Here is a 17,395-nt window from a genome sequence, read left to right as displayed (position 1 = left end):
CCGAACCGGGTTGAAATGTTAGTTGAGCGACTACTCAACTAGCCTGGAGATTGAAATGTTAAATATATCCAGTCCAGCTTCTTGGCAGACTTTCAATTGTCTGGATAAAAGGGATTTACCAATAAATTCTACTAGGTACATATTGTAGCAGAAGGATTCAATGGAAGAATTTTTCTTCTTTACTCACGATAGTTAGTGTTAGATAATGTGCTTATTGAGACACTGTTTTACGACTTTAAATTACGAGTTCGACAATCAATAATCAAAACTCGTTCAAGCTTGAATAGTATGGTTGTTTATATCAATATATTTTTATTACTAAGAGAGAAAAGGTTAAGATCTGTCTTGATAGACGATGTAATCTCCCGAAAATGGCTGGAGAGTTGGAAGTGCTTCCTGTACATACTGGTACATACTCGAGCGCCTGTTCTCTAGGTGAAGGGCGGCTCAAACAGCATCTGTTTTGCAGCGAGCGGCTAAATATAAAATGCTGTATGCCGAAATACTTAAGCTGGCAGATCCTTCAGCAGGGTGTAGGTATTGTGACCCCGGTAAGGTGAAAATACGAAAATATGGGACGAATAAATCGGCTTAGGACACGTCCAAGAACAAGAAAACGATAATGGAAACTCGGTAGGTACCTGGAATTAGACTTGTGAAAGCACGCACGGCACTAAGAGCCGCACCGAAATGCTTATAGTTAACCCGCTTTCAGCGTCGGTGTATTTGCCGACTCCCTACTGGAACGAATGTGGCACTGCCGCTCGGAGCTAATTTCTTTTGATGGTGCGGTACTATCAACGGCACGCACCGCTGCTCATGAACATACAGGTTGTCACCGTATTGTACTGCTCACCAAGTTTACGAACGACGCCGTGCTAGACTACCGGATCATACCGAGCTAGGGGACGATGTTCGAGCACGGCATTTGAGTACCGAGCCTGAGTTTTCTGACAGCTTACTCACGTACACAAAATTAAAATGTATCTGGCACCGTGCTCATCGGTGTCGAGCCGAAGAGCAAAGCACCCCGTTCTAGTTTTTTATTTCTCAGGTATTGAATCAGTCACAGCACCGACATTGCCTTCAATAATCAGAAGCACCATACAGGGATCGGTAGGATATATGTCGGTGCCTATAACAAGTTCACCTGGAGTGTCCGAACCCTATATCGATTAGAAGTCTAGATCGCTGCTACTCAAAAAGTTCGGTAGCCAAATTCCGGAGAAACGGATTTCCGTGCAGTAGATACTATTGCAAACATTTCATTCAAATACCACATCTACTACAGTAGCCGTAAAAAGGCGGAACGTGGACTCGGTTTCGTACTGTTGGGAAACAAAAAACAACGTCCGATTATCTGGTGAAGGCCCGTAGATGATCGTCAATGCGTGTTGAGCATTAAGAATAAGTTCTTCAACTACAGTCCAATAATCGTTTACGCACCAACAAACGATAAATTCGATGATGTTAAGGTTGAGTTCTACAATAACCTCGAACTAGGGGTAGACTTAGACTACTCAAACGACGACGTAAAATTCTTCATTGGAGATGCAAATGCTCAGATCGGCAGAGAGGAATGCTTTCGTCCTATCATTGGAAACCACAGTGTTCATCTGTCGATCAACTGATACCGGTCTTTTGCTCATAAAATTAGTCGAGACCAGAAGAATGGTCACCTGTAACACCTATTGTAGACGTCTAACTAATCGTAAACACACCTGAACACCTGGAGGCTGCCAAATGGAGTCTCTAGCTCCCAGGTCAATCAACTCCTGACGGTCGCCATCGAATTCTGAATGTCATCGATGATCGATGTATGATTCTTTCGGGAACCATCGACTGTGTTCACCATCTCGTCGTGTGCAAGTTTTGCGTAAGGTCGTTGAACGCGGTGAAGGCTCGCACTGAGAAGACGCTGCATTTCAACATCCAGCGGTTGACGACATATGGCGTCGGATAGCTTGATCAACTAATCGAAGAACAGCAGGAGGAAAGGGACGAAGATATAAGTGGATTGTGGAGGAACATCTATGGTATCATTGAAGCAACTGCGAAAGAGGCGGTAAGCACGAAGCGTGGAAGACAGTATAACAGCTGGCAAATGACAAGAGCCAAGAGCCAAGTCGTATGCTCACTGAAGCTAAACGTTAGAAAAGAGAAAGGTATAAGAAGGCAAGGAATCGTCTAAAAATTGCGAGTAGGTGGAATACGAGCTCCTATTGACATTTACAGTCCCTCCCAGTCGAGATCCGAACTTGCGATGACTGGCTTGTTAGTCCAGCGTCGCACCTCGAGGCCAGCTGTGAGCTTTCGTCGGCCAGTAGCAGGCTGGTTTTTCTGAGTGTCACTCAACGGCGGACCAGTTGTTTTTCCAGTGTTACTTACTAGACTAGTACTAGTTCCGGGAGTACAACTTGCAGACTCTTCATCTGTTTGTGGGCTTTAAGGCGGCGTACGATTCAGTCGAACGAAATGAGCTGTGGCAGATAATGCTGAATATGGCTTTTCGACGAAACAAGTTAACCTGATTCATGCAACACTGGATGAGTCAAAAGCATGCGTCAGAATAGCGCGGAAGGCTCTCTAACTTGATATCCAACACTGCACAGTGGAGATTTTTTTTCTGCAAAAAAGTCCTTTATCTAAATTAAATATCTCAAAATGCCGCTGGACTAGGATCCAGCTTTTGATATCAAAAGAAAGCTATTTTGATCGGGATTCTAATGGTTTGGTCATTGTTTACGGCTCTCGCCTATTTCTTGCAGTTTTGGTCAAAGGAAGGGGATTTTACCCTGCTTTTCTAGGAGTACAGAGATATTGATCAATAACTCTGGAACCCGCTGGAATAAAACCGATCTTTTTTCGCCACAAGAGAAACTTTATATAAATAGAATCCGATGGCAGTGTATTTGATCACGGCAAACCCTAATTTCACCCTAATTTTCTCAGTGAACGTTGCCAAATTAAGGTAGCATGAGCTTTATTTGACCAAAACTACAAGAAACAAACAGGTGCTGTAAAAAAAACTTCAAACTGTTCGAAAGCATATAAAAATAACTTGCTTGTGGTGAAAAAAGATTTAATTTATCTCAGCGGAATTCAGAGATACTCAGTTTTATTGATAATTATTGATAAAACTAGCGTAAAATGCCGTTTATTTGCCAAAACAACAAGAAACAACCATAATTAGTAAACAAATACCATCTAGTCGGATTCCTCTTGAAGATAGCCTATTTATGACGAAAAAAGATCAATTTTATCTCAGCGGAATCCATATCTCCGATTTTTACATCCCCCATGTCTAGAAAAGTAAAATGCCTTTCTTTTGGCAAAAACTGGAAATAGATGTCTGCCGTAAACAAGCATCATAGCAATGGAATCGGTATAAAAATATCTTTCTTTTGACTTCAAAAGCTTGATCCTAGCCCAGCGGCATTTTGAGATTTAGAGATAAAAGACTGTTTTTCGAAAAAAATCCCACTGTGCACTGCTTTGGGAAGTGAAACGCGAAGAGCAAACATGGAAAGGGACGGAGCTATCATCACGAAATCTCACGTGATTCTTGGTTTTGTGGATGACGTTGGTCGATATCATGGGAATCATCCGCAGAGTAATGGAAGGAATCTTTGGCCTTTTAAATTGGAAACAGCGAGATTGAGATTCACTACTAATACTGCCAAAATGAATTATTTGGTTGCTGGTATAGAACTGGATGGAAAACAATGTGAAGTGGTGGAGGAATTCATATATCTTGGTACGCTCGTGACATATGATAACGATGTAAACCGCAAAGTAAAATGGAGAACCAATTTCTCTTTGATGCAATGACAAACAGAAGAACTTAATTATCGGAAATAGCAGCTAGAGAGTTGACAAAGACAAAGCAGCAGGAGAGGACGGCATATCCGCATAAATTTTGAAAATCGAGTGAACAACTATTTTTAAACTGGTAGATTATCAAAACAGTTGTTCACTCGACTTTCAAAATACTACTAAAGGTGCTGACTGAGGAGGTACCTTCTGAACTGGTTGGAAGATCTCGTACGCCCTATCTTTAAGAAATGCCATTGAATGTAGCAATTATCTCTTTAACTCTTTATATAATTCTCTCTCGCATCCTGTTTTATAGACTGGGGAAAATTTTATTGGTAAATACCAGTACGATTTTCGAGAGGAACGCTCTATAATGGACCAAATATTAACCTTGCAAAAGATCCTCTATACATTTTGAGAATTAATTTCGCAGACTCACCGTAGACCTCAAGATGGCGTACGATTCAGTTAAGCGAAAAATGAACTGTGATGGATTATCCTTGAACGTGGTTCTCCAACAAAACTTGTTAGGTTAATTTATGCTACTACCATTCATGGTACACGATTAAGAGTCGGAATAGTGGGTGAGGTATCGGACTCGAGCGACCGACAAATTCTGGGTAATTTTGAGCGCCATGAGTGCTTGCTGGCCAATTGGAAGAATACAATGTACTCATTCTGTCGTGGTATTGCGCATTCTAAGAAATCATATGGTTGAACTGTAAGATATACTTTTTAAACCACCAAAGGAAGATTTTGTAACAAAAAACCTCAAATATTTTAGATAGCGTATCAGGTCTCTAGTCATTTAGATGTAATTTGCTTCCTAATTTTCGATTGTTGGAAATTATTTGGGTATTGATGGATAATGACGGTTTTATTTGATCATCGAAGGATCCATCTACCGGTGTTTAGGAATACTAATTGTGGTTTCGGCTATTGATATTGAGGGCGCATCGGTTCTGCCTTTAAGTTTTTGAAGTTTTTGTCCTTTTATTTTGTTAATCCTAATATTTCATGTCACAACGTTTTTTTCACGCTGCCTTTTACGGGAATGGTTGTACTCATTGTAACCCATATTATTATCCGTCCATCCGGTAACTTGTGCCCAATGCTTTCCGCTTACTAACTAACAATCTGCTTTAGAACTGGATGGTCCATCCAGTACTATTTCACTGACGATGTCCGGTTCCGGCAGTAACGGAGCTGGTAATGCTTCCAATGCCCAGATTGGACCTAGCGGAGGCAAGCCCTCGCGAGCAGGTGGTACGGCGGTTACCCCGACGATGCCACCGTTGAAGAAGAAAACTTCCATTGTGAAAGCTAGCGTACCACCGCCGGTTCCGCCCCGTGGATCGCCCAAGATGAGCAAAGCTGGCATGAGGGGCAGCAGCGGAGGAGGAGGAGGCCCGGGAGCTACCGGTTCGCTACCAAGTCAGTCCGGCAGTAGCTACCGGGGTAGATCCAGTGCAGGTGTGTGCCAGTGCATTTGCATTAAACAAGAGTAGACTGAACCGTGTACCGTAGAATTTCATAGTTTGTGTGTTTTCTTCTTATTTGCACTATGGTTTGCGTACCTACCTGATTGCATGTACTTTTTTGTTTTGACAGTTTGTTGCTACGGAAGTAGAATAAGTGTAATCGTTATGTTACAACTCTCAGGGTGTGTTAGATAGTTGATAAGTCGCATGAATATTTAGTTGGTTAATTTAGATTTTCACAAGTAGCGAGACCCCACTACTGCCAGATACTTTCAGTAAATTGATGTGTTAGATCGGTTAATCAAACTTATGATTTTTGCTGATACCCGTCAGGCAAACCCAAGCGGCATCAGAAACCTATACCGCCGGTCCGGAAACCACCTCTATTGGAAAATGTAGTCGATTATACCCGCTCGCCAAATAAAGTTATCAATTGGTTGAGCAGTCAAGATTTCCAGGTATCGAAGGATGGTCAACTTCCTCCGGTGGCAGCACCGCCTGAACAAACGGCCGCTAATGTCCGGAAAATTACGCAAAGCTTCGAGCGATCCTCTGTTGATGCTAGTGAAAGCATTTCTTCGACAAAAAAGGTTACTACCGTACGGAACAAAAGCCATCCTATCGAAAGAGCAGAATCAATGCAAGAACGTATTCGGAGGTTTTCCACTCCAGATAATCCCGGGAGAACTCTTCCTCTCAAAAGAAATAGTTTCGCCGTTACGAAACAACAAACTGTTCCTACAACGTTGGAAGTAAATAATAACCGAAACATTCACGAGAAGTTTGTTCCAATGGCCGAAAGAGTTCAGGAGTTTGAGGAAGAACTCAACGATACGTTGGTATTGTCGAAGCTTCGAGATGTGGTCCGTAGTCGAAGAGAAATGTTTGACTCACCTGGTTCAACATTGGATCGAATAATCAAGCCGAAACTGAAGCTGGAAAATGGATTAGCGCAGGGAAACCCCATCTGCATAGTGTCTGTAAAACCGGTCAACAAATGTAGCAACGCCGAGGAAATTCAACGCAGAATCGCTGAGATCGAACAGGAAATACGGCTCAACGAGGAACGGTTGAAAATTATACCGGAACCCCGCAAGGAAGAGTCCACCAAGATGAAGGTTGCAAAAAAAGACAGTTTCTTGTCCCGCTTGAAGCCACCAGCAAGGCCAAATGTTCCCGTAACGTTACCGCCTAGCGAGAAGACAACAATTCTTCGGCAGCTTGGGCTGCCGGTGGATGAAAATCACAATCTGGAAAGCTACCTTAGCCAGTTCAGCTTGGAGGGGGAGTTCGTCTAGCTAGCTGCTGGCCGATGATTCCTGATTGCGCTAGAACCGCTTCGAGCTAGACTTTCGATTGTTTTGTAGTAGTGAAATAGTTGTGGTTGCTAGTTTTATTTAAGTGATAAGTCTAAAGGTTGGATATCTACAAAGTCGTTCGGCCTTGATTGTAAACTTGAAATTTCGCCTAAGTTGAAAGCTTCAACATTTAATCAAATTGTAGAAGTAGTTTTCTCTTAATTTTATCCTTTAAAATGTGAATCGGCGTTCTGATTTTGTCTTATACTATCTCTCGAATAATAGGAGGCACACACTTTATGTTAGTGCAACATCACAACACAACACCAGAACACGTTTTTTAAATTGGTTCATTCAGTAATGACTACATCTGTGATGTAGTTTTGTAGGACAAAGAACTACATTTGTACTCGAATGCTTTTTCGTTGTTATAGATCACTACATATAGGGGTGCTCAATATTTGGCGTAGCTTTCTCGAGTGATGTTGATGCGAATTATTATTATTTTCTCATGACAGCTTATACATAATCACTGTTCCAAGCAGAGATTTGGCTTCGGCCGTTTCAAGAATGTGACACTGAAAATCCACTGAACAACACCACAAGTATGCATAACACAACCGTACTTAGCCGCTTTTCTCCTCGTATCGCGCTAGGCACATCTCCTTCCTGCTCTTCCACCCCTCCCCCTGCTTTCGACGACATCTCCGAGCATGGTAGCAGTAGTCACCGGCACTCGTCGGACGACAAAACCGGTAGCAGCAGCGGCATCGGTAGCGGAAGTGGCAGCGGGGGTGGCATCGGCAGTCGCGGTGGCGGCGGCGGCAGCAATGGCGGTGGCTCTGGAGGTGATGGCGGTGGCGGCGGCGGCAGCGGAGGAACGGTGGACCGGCGTAGCACATCCTGCCGGAGTGATAACTACAAGGAAGACTCGATTAGGTAGGTATTATGGGGATAATATTTTGGCAGAGAAATTACTACATATGTATTGGAAGGTGGAGTGGGTGTCCTGGTGGTGTGCATGCTCCATAGAGTTGACTGATTAGTTTCGTTTAATTTTTTTCGTTACTCTTGGCACTCAGCGTTTTTTTTATTGTTAGAATCTGGTAGACTAAAAAATACTTATTGTTAGGGTTCGTCACTGTGAATTTTATATATCACTTGAGTTGATTTTGTCGGTGAAAATAAAAACTATGATGCTTTCAGCGGACGTTTCGACTTACTATCCTTCAGTCATTGACTACGCATCAGTACTATAACTATAACTATAACTAGTAAAAGAGGACGACGCAGTGAGAATAGACGTTTAATGCATAATCAATGACTGAAGGATAGTAAGTCGAAACGTCCGCTGAAAGCATCATAGTTTTTATTTCCACCGAAAAAATCAACTAAAGTGATAGATAAAAAGTACTCAGTTATTTTTCACGTTTGATCTAAATGGTCTGACAAAAATTTAAAAGAAGCCGTTGGATAAATCTTAAAATTTAAATCTTTTGGCCCAGTGTTATATTCGAAAAAAAAAATGCATGCCCACCTTTATTGAGTCAGTTCCGTTTGTTTGCGGTTGGTTGTTTTAGAAACATTTCACCTAGTTATGTCACATGCTCTATCGTTTACACTGTATTTTTTCTTCTCTCCATTCTCATCATTCCATCGCATTTTGCTGTGCTTTGATTCAATTTGAAATACTGTTTTATTTGATATGAAAAACAAAAAAACAAATCAGTATATCAGAAATAAGATTAGAAAGTCATTTAGCAGTCGAATCGTCATCCAATAGCAATTACGGATCTAGAGGTGCGCTAGCGTGGACACCGCCGGCATCAGTCGAAGGTTCTACCCCCACCTGGACTGAGGGAACGCCCAGTTTCACGGAGTCCAGTTCTAGTGGCGATATAGGAAGTGAGTAACACATAATAATAATTGCATTTGTTGAATTTCTTCGGACACCTTTACGCTCTTGTTAAGGTAATGAAAAATATGACCCTATTATATAAGTCGAGTCGACTAAATCGACTTGACTCAGCCACTGTCGAGCCAAGTGAAATGGTTGAATTCGATTCAGTCGATTCGTCGATTTACTCAGCAGGATTGTCTCCAGCTCGACTTCTAAAATATCAAAACAAATCAGTCGAGTAAAGTGACACTCGACATGACTTACATAACTTGGACCCATAACCTTGCATTACCTAACTTGGAAATCAGTGTCCGAAGAAAAATAAGCCCTTCAGTTTTCCACAGCACACCGTTCTGATAGCTTCGAATGATTCCTTCTTCCACTAGCATTCTCAGGCCAGTCATCTCCCCTGCATGCTACTCTCTCGGACCGGGATCGCCACAAGCCAACGGTCGAGAAGGCCCTCAACTCGCTCACGTCCGAAATGGTAAGCTTTTCCAAATCGCACTACTCCTCCTCCACTTCGTCGGTATCGTCTGCTTCGGTCGCTATCAAAAAGCTACACAAACAGGTGATTTACATGAAAAACAGCAGCTGTTCCAGCATAGAGCAAAGCAGCAGTGGTTCTGGCAAGTTTGCAGCCGGCAGCTGTACGGGCGGTTCCACTCCGTCGATGTCGTTGTCTACCAACAACGCTGCCGCCACGACCGTCACCAGTAGCGGCAGCCGGCTGGATACTCCAGACCACTGCGTGCTCGAGTCGACCACCACATCGGTTACGACCATCGGTAAGACCGTCGATGCATCGGCAACGCCGTCTGCCTCGCTGACAATTTCGGTGCTCGGTGCATTGACGGCCGATGGTGGTTCCGGTTCGCTGGCCGACCTCGAACGCAACGTGCTGCGAATCAATGAGTGAGAATTCCGTTTGTCACGGGGTTCATACGAACAAGTGTTATAGTGAATCGCATTGTGATTTAGTGTATGTATTTATATCAGTTATTTATTATATATACTCTTGATTTACGTATACTAATTTTAAAAACAATCTACAACTGTCAAACTATAGGGTTCAAATACAAATTTACATGGCATCGTGAAGAATAATCGTTTCTTGCAAATTACTCGGAGCTTTATTTTTGGGAATCTCGAACATTCGAACAACTTCTAAGCCTAGAAATCTGTTTGTCAATACTGTTATATTATTATACCACAAAAGAAATGTAAACTAACAACGCTGAGAACAAGCAACCTTATCCATCACATTTATACTGTAAATAGCTGTACTTCTATGCTAAATGGATCTAGTATTGACCTCCTCCGATTATGGTATAGATTTTTCTGTGTCCGAGCCACAGAACACTACATAGAAATATTTACTGAGACGTCGTTCCTCAACATTTGGTCACAGCTTTTGAAATTTACTTCGGCAAGTTAGGTAGCTACGCAATTTGTTTCCTTCTTTAAACGCAAATTATTCAAATTAGGTTTATTGTTTAAGCTCCTTATTTCCAATTATACAAAGATATCTGTAATAATAAAACCACCCGTTTCTTTTATTATTGTAAGTAGAAAAGAAAGTCAGCACTGCTGTGTGTATGTAAATAAGTTTTAGCTCTCTTACTAGGTTAGACTCTAACCTTTCAGTTGTGATGTTACTCTGTTGTATGACCAATTTTTTATATGACTCGGGTTGTCCCTTCCTTGTAGGCCCCAACGACCACTAAAGAATCGACCGAAACCGGAAACACCGAGCAGGGGCTGCTCGAAACGACCGTCGGATGCGTTCCAATTTCTGCCGAGGTCTTCCGGTCTGCTTGGCGGAAGTTTTTCTAAGTTAGTACCGACATATACCTACTACTACTACTACTACTACAGCCAGAGGTGGTGTGGTTAGTGTTTTTGCTTTTGTCCCCCGTCACGTATCGTGCAAAATGCATTCACTCGCGCAGTGTGACTAACTGTGTTTTAAAAATGCCATACATTAAACTCGAAATAATTTTGTTTGTACTAAATATACCGACACGGAAAATGCAATTCGTACCGATTCGACAAAAAAGAAGCGATTGCCACCCTTTCAATGAAAGCTGACAAAGGGTTTATTTCTAATTCCCGTCGTAGTAAGTAAAGCCCTTCTAATTTTCATCATTTGTTGGATGGATTTAATGAATACTCCGAAGGTTCTTGTACTGATTTGACTAAAACACACTCACCTTCCGATCCGTGAACTTTGAAATCACTGAAAAGCGATTATTTAAGCATATTATTGAAATTACGCAATTGATTTTATTTCTAAAATTCGTCGTACCATTTTAAAATCCGTCCATCAAAATTTTTCATCGTCCGAACTAAAAATCACAACAATGTTTACGAAGCCAACGCGCATGTATTTGTGTAGGACGGCATGACAACTGTTATTCTGCAAAATTTCTGCAGGTCAGGCAAGTTTTCCTGGCTGTAGAATAACGACAATGCCTTGCGTGAGTTATTTTCATTTATGAATGACGGAAATTAAAACGATTAGTCGACATTTTCTTCTTCGTCGCACGAAAAAACGTTGAAAATTTGGCTGGTAGGACTTCTTTAATGATAAAAAGCATTTAAATAGATCTCAGTTCACTTTGATTGGTCGCGTATGATAGACAACAAACTAAAATATTAGGGAATAACTAGTTTTGCATTGTGTGTCATAAAAATGCTGATATTTTTAATAATTTGTGTTGGATAGGACGGGAATAGGCAATTACGACGAAGCAGCAACATACTCTAGATGCTTTTGAGAGTAATTTATTATGAGGACATATTTTCTAACGGGTGACAACCGAAATTTTGGAATTTTTTCGAGGCCCCTATACTCAACAACAAACGAGTTCAGAAAGAAATGAGAGTATATATGTGTTAGCTCTTTCTCCTCTTTTCGTCAATATTTTTTTTTGTTTATGTTTGCCCAGTTATGATTAAAATGGCGTCGAAATAAGAAGCATTTAGAGAGCGCCTTGTACACTTCTACCAACAGCCACAGAAATCTCGGCAAAAAGTATACGATACAACATCTAGAAAGCGAATATATTGCGGCTTCGACTGTTTACCATATCTTAAGATGCCCAACAATTATTCGCTAGCAAGGTAGTGGAAGACCAGCCAAAATTATGGACGCAGAAGGACATCGTTCTCTTTCTCGTGCCTTCAACAAGCCCTCTGTTTTGGCTATCAATAATTCATTATTAAGATGTGCACCAGACAAATGCTTGAAGAAAATTTTGATCCCGTTTCTACAAAAACATTATGCAGTTGAACAATACGTGCTTTAGCCGGATAGAGCATCATCACATTACGCCAAAATTAACACAATCGTTCCTCAAAACCCATTCGATCCCGTTTGTACCCAAAAACTACGACCCGACAAATCTGTTTCAGTGCGCCCAATCGAAGATTTCTTCAGGAGTTTGAGTTTCTTGGTGTACAAAAATAACTGGAAAATTTCGGTAAATCAGATCTTCATCGTGTATCAGTCTTTTTTTGACAGCTTGAGAAAAAAATTCCAAAATTTTAGTTGCCACCCGTTAATAGGAAACCATCATTTGCTTTTCCGATTGGGACTTGAAATAGAAAGTTTTATTTTACATTAGATTTAAAGTGAAATCAGATCGAACATAATAGTGGACTTCACACCAGACCTGAGATAATACATGAAATTGGGTTTAGAATTAAATTTGAAATTTTACTTGTAATCAAGTTGGAGAGGATTTGAAATCGAACCCCGAGAGCGGACTGACCAACCGCACAACCAACCTTAATTGCGCTTAGACAGAGAATCATGGAAGCAATTTCGACGGCGCGACTACTAGTAGTATACCTTTATACTTACAAAAGCAGCAGACACAGACGGTCATCAGAATCTCCTTGATGACTTCAAAGATATTTTGTATCAAACTAGCACGTCAAATTCCTTTTCTTTCATCCTTTCTTATAGTGTTACGTTATGTATTCCCAAGATTGTTAAGATTGGCAAGGGTACGACTGGAATTGCGGAGACTAATTGGACCCTTGGACAAGAGACTTCACTACGCACCTCGGGCCAGTATCACTCTTGACTGGCCCTGGTAAGAGGCTTCGCTATTGGTAAATTCAGAATTCAGCATGAAGGAAGAAAGTAAACATTACGCCGAATGGTCTGATCCTACTAAGATTTGAATACATGACCACTCGTTTGTCAAGACAAACTCGACAATCTGGCGGCTACCGGGTCCTCTATAAATCTCGCGGTTAGTGGTGCATGATGATCCTTCAAGGTACGTCGGAGTGAACTACTTCGGACCACTGTTCGTTTAACAGAACCCGATGGAATGTGCTCTCTACCTACTTGACGTACGCGCCACTCACCTTTAAGTGGCCGCATGTAGCTCGCTAGCAGCTCCTTGTATTTTCTGCATTCGGTGTTTCGTCTGCCGTTGCGAACAACCTACGGGATTTTTTAGTCACAATGCTACGATTTTCCACGGAATCCAACGAAAGCTCCAGCAATAGATGAACGAGGAGGAGTAGTTAGGGGGGGGGGGGGGAGGGGGCAACCAATTCAAAGTGGATCTTCATTTTACTAACCGCTCCACACATGGGTGGTGCCTGGGAGCGGCTAGTCCGCTCAGTGAAGGCGACGATGGGAGATGCATATGCCGAGGAAAAGTTCAATGACGAGAAGTTGACAATTGTGGTGCTAAAAGCAAAGGGTATGTACCAATCAGTTAATGCTGCGGAATCAGAACAACTTTTTTTTGTAAACCAGAAGAGCATTGTTTTAATTCACTGCGACAATTACAATGATCGCCTTTTGTGGCAGGCCGCGATTGCTATACATAGTTTACGAACTGTTTGATTGATTGAGTTGAGCTAAATAGCTGCAACTCTTTGCTCCAATTCGGTACTACGTAGCCAATGAAATCAATGACCTTTTCGGGATTTAGCCTTCATACTAGGTATGTAATAAGAAGAAGATTTCCGCAATTGTAGAGCAGATGCGCTAAACCTTCATGTTCAGAGTTACAACAACTGCAGATGTCGGGGTCTAGCTGATACTCTTTAAATGATAGCAGACTACAAGAGAAGTCTTTCACCAATCTGTATACTGAAAATAACAGTAACTGGTCGGTCATCGAAACCAGAGGACCACACGCTGGGGAGAGGACAGTGAACGAACTGGGTCATTCCCGCCGGGTAGCGAGTGCCCACTGTCACACCTATGACGGACTCTATGTTCAATACGTCAATCAGCTCGAATAAAATGAGAAGAAACAAAAAAGAATTGAATGCTTAAATTTAAAGGTTCATTGATGTATTTGAAGTACACGATCATCGGACCGCACAGTTAGTCTCGGGGTACGATGCTGGCCTAACAAACCTGGTGTCGTATGTTTGAATCTGGGATTGTATGTGTGATTCAGTTCCGCTTTAGGAATGCGACGTACCTGTTATCAGTACTGAACACTGCAATCAAGTAATAGAATTCTTTTTGTACTATTCACACTTATTCAGATCGTTTTTCGTGCAGTTACTATTATGTTCCACCTAAGTTCCCTAAGTTGTCAGTAGAATTTGTTTCTAGAAGTAAGTGCTGGTGCTAATTTTGAAGAAGTGTGAAGAATTGCACGAAAAACTGCCATAATAGGAGCAGAGGCACGAGAAAATAATTCTACAGCATGACAATGCTCGACCTCACATTGACAAATTCATTCAAACCTATTTGCAAACATTCAAATGAGACCATATTCACCATGAGCTGTCCAAATATTACTTGTTCCATTTCACAAAACATATCGATAGTCTGATTAGAAAAAAAGTTTCTTTTTGCTTCTTTTGATAGGAAAAGGAAAATCAACGCTGTGAAATTGATCCGGTTCAAATTTAAAATGTTTTTCTTCTTCTTAAACTGACTAGCAAATTGAAATTTAATATGATGTGATTGACATCAGAGATGTTTCTCACAACAAGCTTGAAGCCATTGAAGCCTCACACGAGATATATTCTAAAGGAATGAATCTAAAGCTGCATAATTTGCGTGTTTATTTCAAGATATAAATAATTTTGTTTTTTTTACAGTACGTTCTAATACAATCTTATTGTAACATTCTCACTAACATATTTGCTGTTGTATTGAAATGTATTTTACTAACCTTTTCCATCTCTCTGTATTTTCACGCTTTCGATAACCCCTGCGTTTAAAAAACCAACAACAAATCAAACCGATTCATGATTGGAATAAATAAATGATAACAATTAAATAATCAAAACATAGGAAAACTTAAGATATCAAGTAGACTATGATTATAATTGAAAGTGTGGCGAAACGAACTGATCAGATTTTAGAAACCGTAGCTCATGACGAACAGAGACGAAACTGTGGACACCGCATCGACATAAAAAGAAAACTCAGTCCTGAATGGAGTTGAGTTTCTGTGAGAAATATACATTTTCAAGCTGAACATATACACAAACACTAGGTAAACTTAGGCCAACGTTCATCATCGGGAATATAAATACTTATAGCTACGAATTATAAAGATGCATTAAACAACAAAAAAAAAGAAGTAAATTACCTACCTTACATACCTGCTATGTATAAAGTTGAAAGTTTCCCGAAACTAATAATAATTGTTACGACATAAAATTCCCAATAAACCAACCAATGCAACTTAGTTGATGTAATTTCGTGGTATTCAATCGAATGTACATATTAATCTGATTACTATTGATTAATGAAACACATTTCATCTCGTGCAAATATCATTACACAAGCTCTTAACCTGTAAGTATGTATACATATAACCCCCAAGAACCATTGTATTGTATTGTAGGATATTTACTATTGAGGCAATGTTTTGTTGACTAATCAAAATTTACCATTTGAATCGAACAAACAGTAATGAATGAATTGTTTATCTATAAATTAGTAACTGACACACTGTTTAACGATGCATGTTGGGAGTGTTCCGAAAATAACAACAGAAAAAACGTTAAATATTAGAGAAACCCGAAGAACCTAAAAATCAATAAATGAAACTAAGAGGATAATAAGACTTATCATTCTAACATTGACATACTCATTAGGCTAGAGAGTGAGAGAGCGCGCGCGCGTAATAATTGTGCAAATTTTTGGTTCAGCACCTATAATAACAATAATAATTTTGCAAACACTGTGGGCAAGCTGAACTAAATAAAACTTAAGCATTTTACATTCATTTTTCTTCCCCATTCGGTTTAGTTGGAAGTCATTGAAGATTGCTTCACGAGAAGCTTTGCCAGCTCGAGAAAAAGTGGTGCTTTGGAGGGCACCGGCAGTCAAGAAGATCAAGCAAGACAACTGCAGCCGAAGGAAGACAACGATTCGTGTGAGTAAATTAGGCTGGCTGTCTAGCTAGGCTAGCTATTTAGCTGGGCTGCCCGGAAGGGACAGCAGTTCACAAATAAACGTTTCCTACTGAGTTGACAATCAGTTTTTGAGTATGTGAAACAGAAAGTACAGTAGAATCGCGCGGAAAAACGTACCATTAGTATTTCGAATCAAAAGAATCTATTTGGCGAACAGTTTGCTGTGCGTCGGAAATTTAAAAAAAAGTTCGTTTTTACATGAAAAATGATTGGGCGTTGGGTAAGACACAGAATACAAAGGCTCTGTGGTTATGATTGTCATTGAATGATCCACTATTGATAATATAGCAATTGGCAAATATAAATTTATGTATGAAATTTCTACCTTTAGTAAAAGTAACAAATTGATAATAGGTCAGAAGAACAGTGACAAAGTTTCAGAGTATTTATACTTTATATGTAATATCGGAAAGAAAATCATATCGCCAATTTACATTGTTACTATTGTATTCACTTCCGAATCTGTCATTGGCACGAAATCTATCAAAACTTGTGAAACGATCTTCTCTAATGCTCAAATAAGTCAAAGAACCTCGTTTTTTGTTACTGCTGGACGACTTTGACAATCATCAACTACAGCAGTTTATCCTTGGTGTCCAAAACAGACCGGAAAATGCTCAGCATTTTACTGTATTTCGAAAGAAACGCTAATGGGTAACAGAAAATACATAACCGAAGCGTAAACTTTGGTCAAATAGGCCAATCAATGAAAACAATAACACAAACGTAAGGAAAAATGGAAACGCTATGCATAGTTGGTAAGGAAAGTATTTACAAATAATAAACCAAAAAAATACAATAATAATGTAGATATGAAATACGAAACGGGGTCGTGACCGGTACACTATTACAATTGTGAATCAGATATAGCCAACACTCTGTCTAGGGGTGAGACAAATGTTAACTTTTGTTAGATTTTTGCTTTTCATGTTTTTGGCATTAAGAAAAAAAATGGTACCATGCTTAACCAATTGTCAAGCTCTGTTGGTTGGAAAGAGGGGGCAACAGAGCCCTGCAGGCATTACAGTTTGATCGTAATTCATCGCTGTATCACGAGGAGCCATAAATCAAACATGCATACATTCGAATAGATAGTTAGGCATAATTTCAAAATTACGAAAACATCACGTTGGGAAAGCAACAACAAGGAAGGAAAAACAAAACTATACCAACACCTTCACAGTAGCAAACCGACATATTACGAGATGCAATAACTGTTGATTCATACTGTTACATGTTAACCTCTCGCGTGTCTTTGTTTCTTACCTCTTCAAGCAATAAACCCTTTCCGTTAGTTTCTACGGTTAGCTCTTTTCTATTTTCTGTTACCGAAATTTACGCTTTTCTGTATTTGAAACGAATAAAAGAAAAATAAAATCAAAACCAAAATGCAGAAAAGATGGCTAAATTGTTCAAAATTTCCTGCTCGGTACCAGTGAAAGTTAAGCAAATAAATATCATACATCTCAATGTATCAC

At 40.3% G+C, this 17,395-nt stretch overlaps 1 protein-coding gene across 5 annotated transcripts in view; it reads left to right on the top strand.

Annotated features, from left to right (window-relative positions):
• Positions 1–17,395, top strand: part of LOC128741782 (phosphatidylinositol 4-phosphate 5-kinase type-1 alpha) — a 91,535-nt gene that overhangs the window by 72,955 nt on the left and 1,185 nt on the right. For 2 of the 5 annotated variants that reach the window (XM_053837816.1, XM_053837817.1), the window contains exons 13-15: positions 7,252–7,534; positions 8,325–8,500; positions 8,882–10,059. In XM_053837816.1, coding sequence (XP_053693791.1) covers positions 7,252–7,534; positions 8,325–8,500; positions 8,882–9,414 — 992 coding nt within the window. In that variant the 3' untranslated portion in view covers positions 9,415–10,059. Of the gene's footprint in view, positions 1–7,251; positions 7,535–8,324; positions 8,501–8,855; positions 10,060–15,750; positions 16,411–17,395 lie in introns of those variants that run through there. The other 3 variants (XM_053837818.1, XM_053837819.1, XM_053837820.1) reach the window with 3 other exon arrangements.

Source organism: Sabethes cyaneus, chromosome 3 (assembly GCF_943734655.1).
Source record: "Sabethes cyaneus chromosome 3, idSabCyanKW18_F2, whole genome shotgun sequence".
Classification (NCBI taxonomy): domain Eukaryota; kingdom Metazoa; phylum Arthropoda; class Insecta; order Diptera; family Culicidae; genus Sabethes; species Sabethes cyaneus.
The sequence above is the reverse complement of the archived record's forward strand: the minus strand, read 5'-3'. Positions and strand labels throughout refer to the sequence as shown.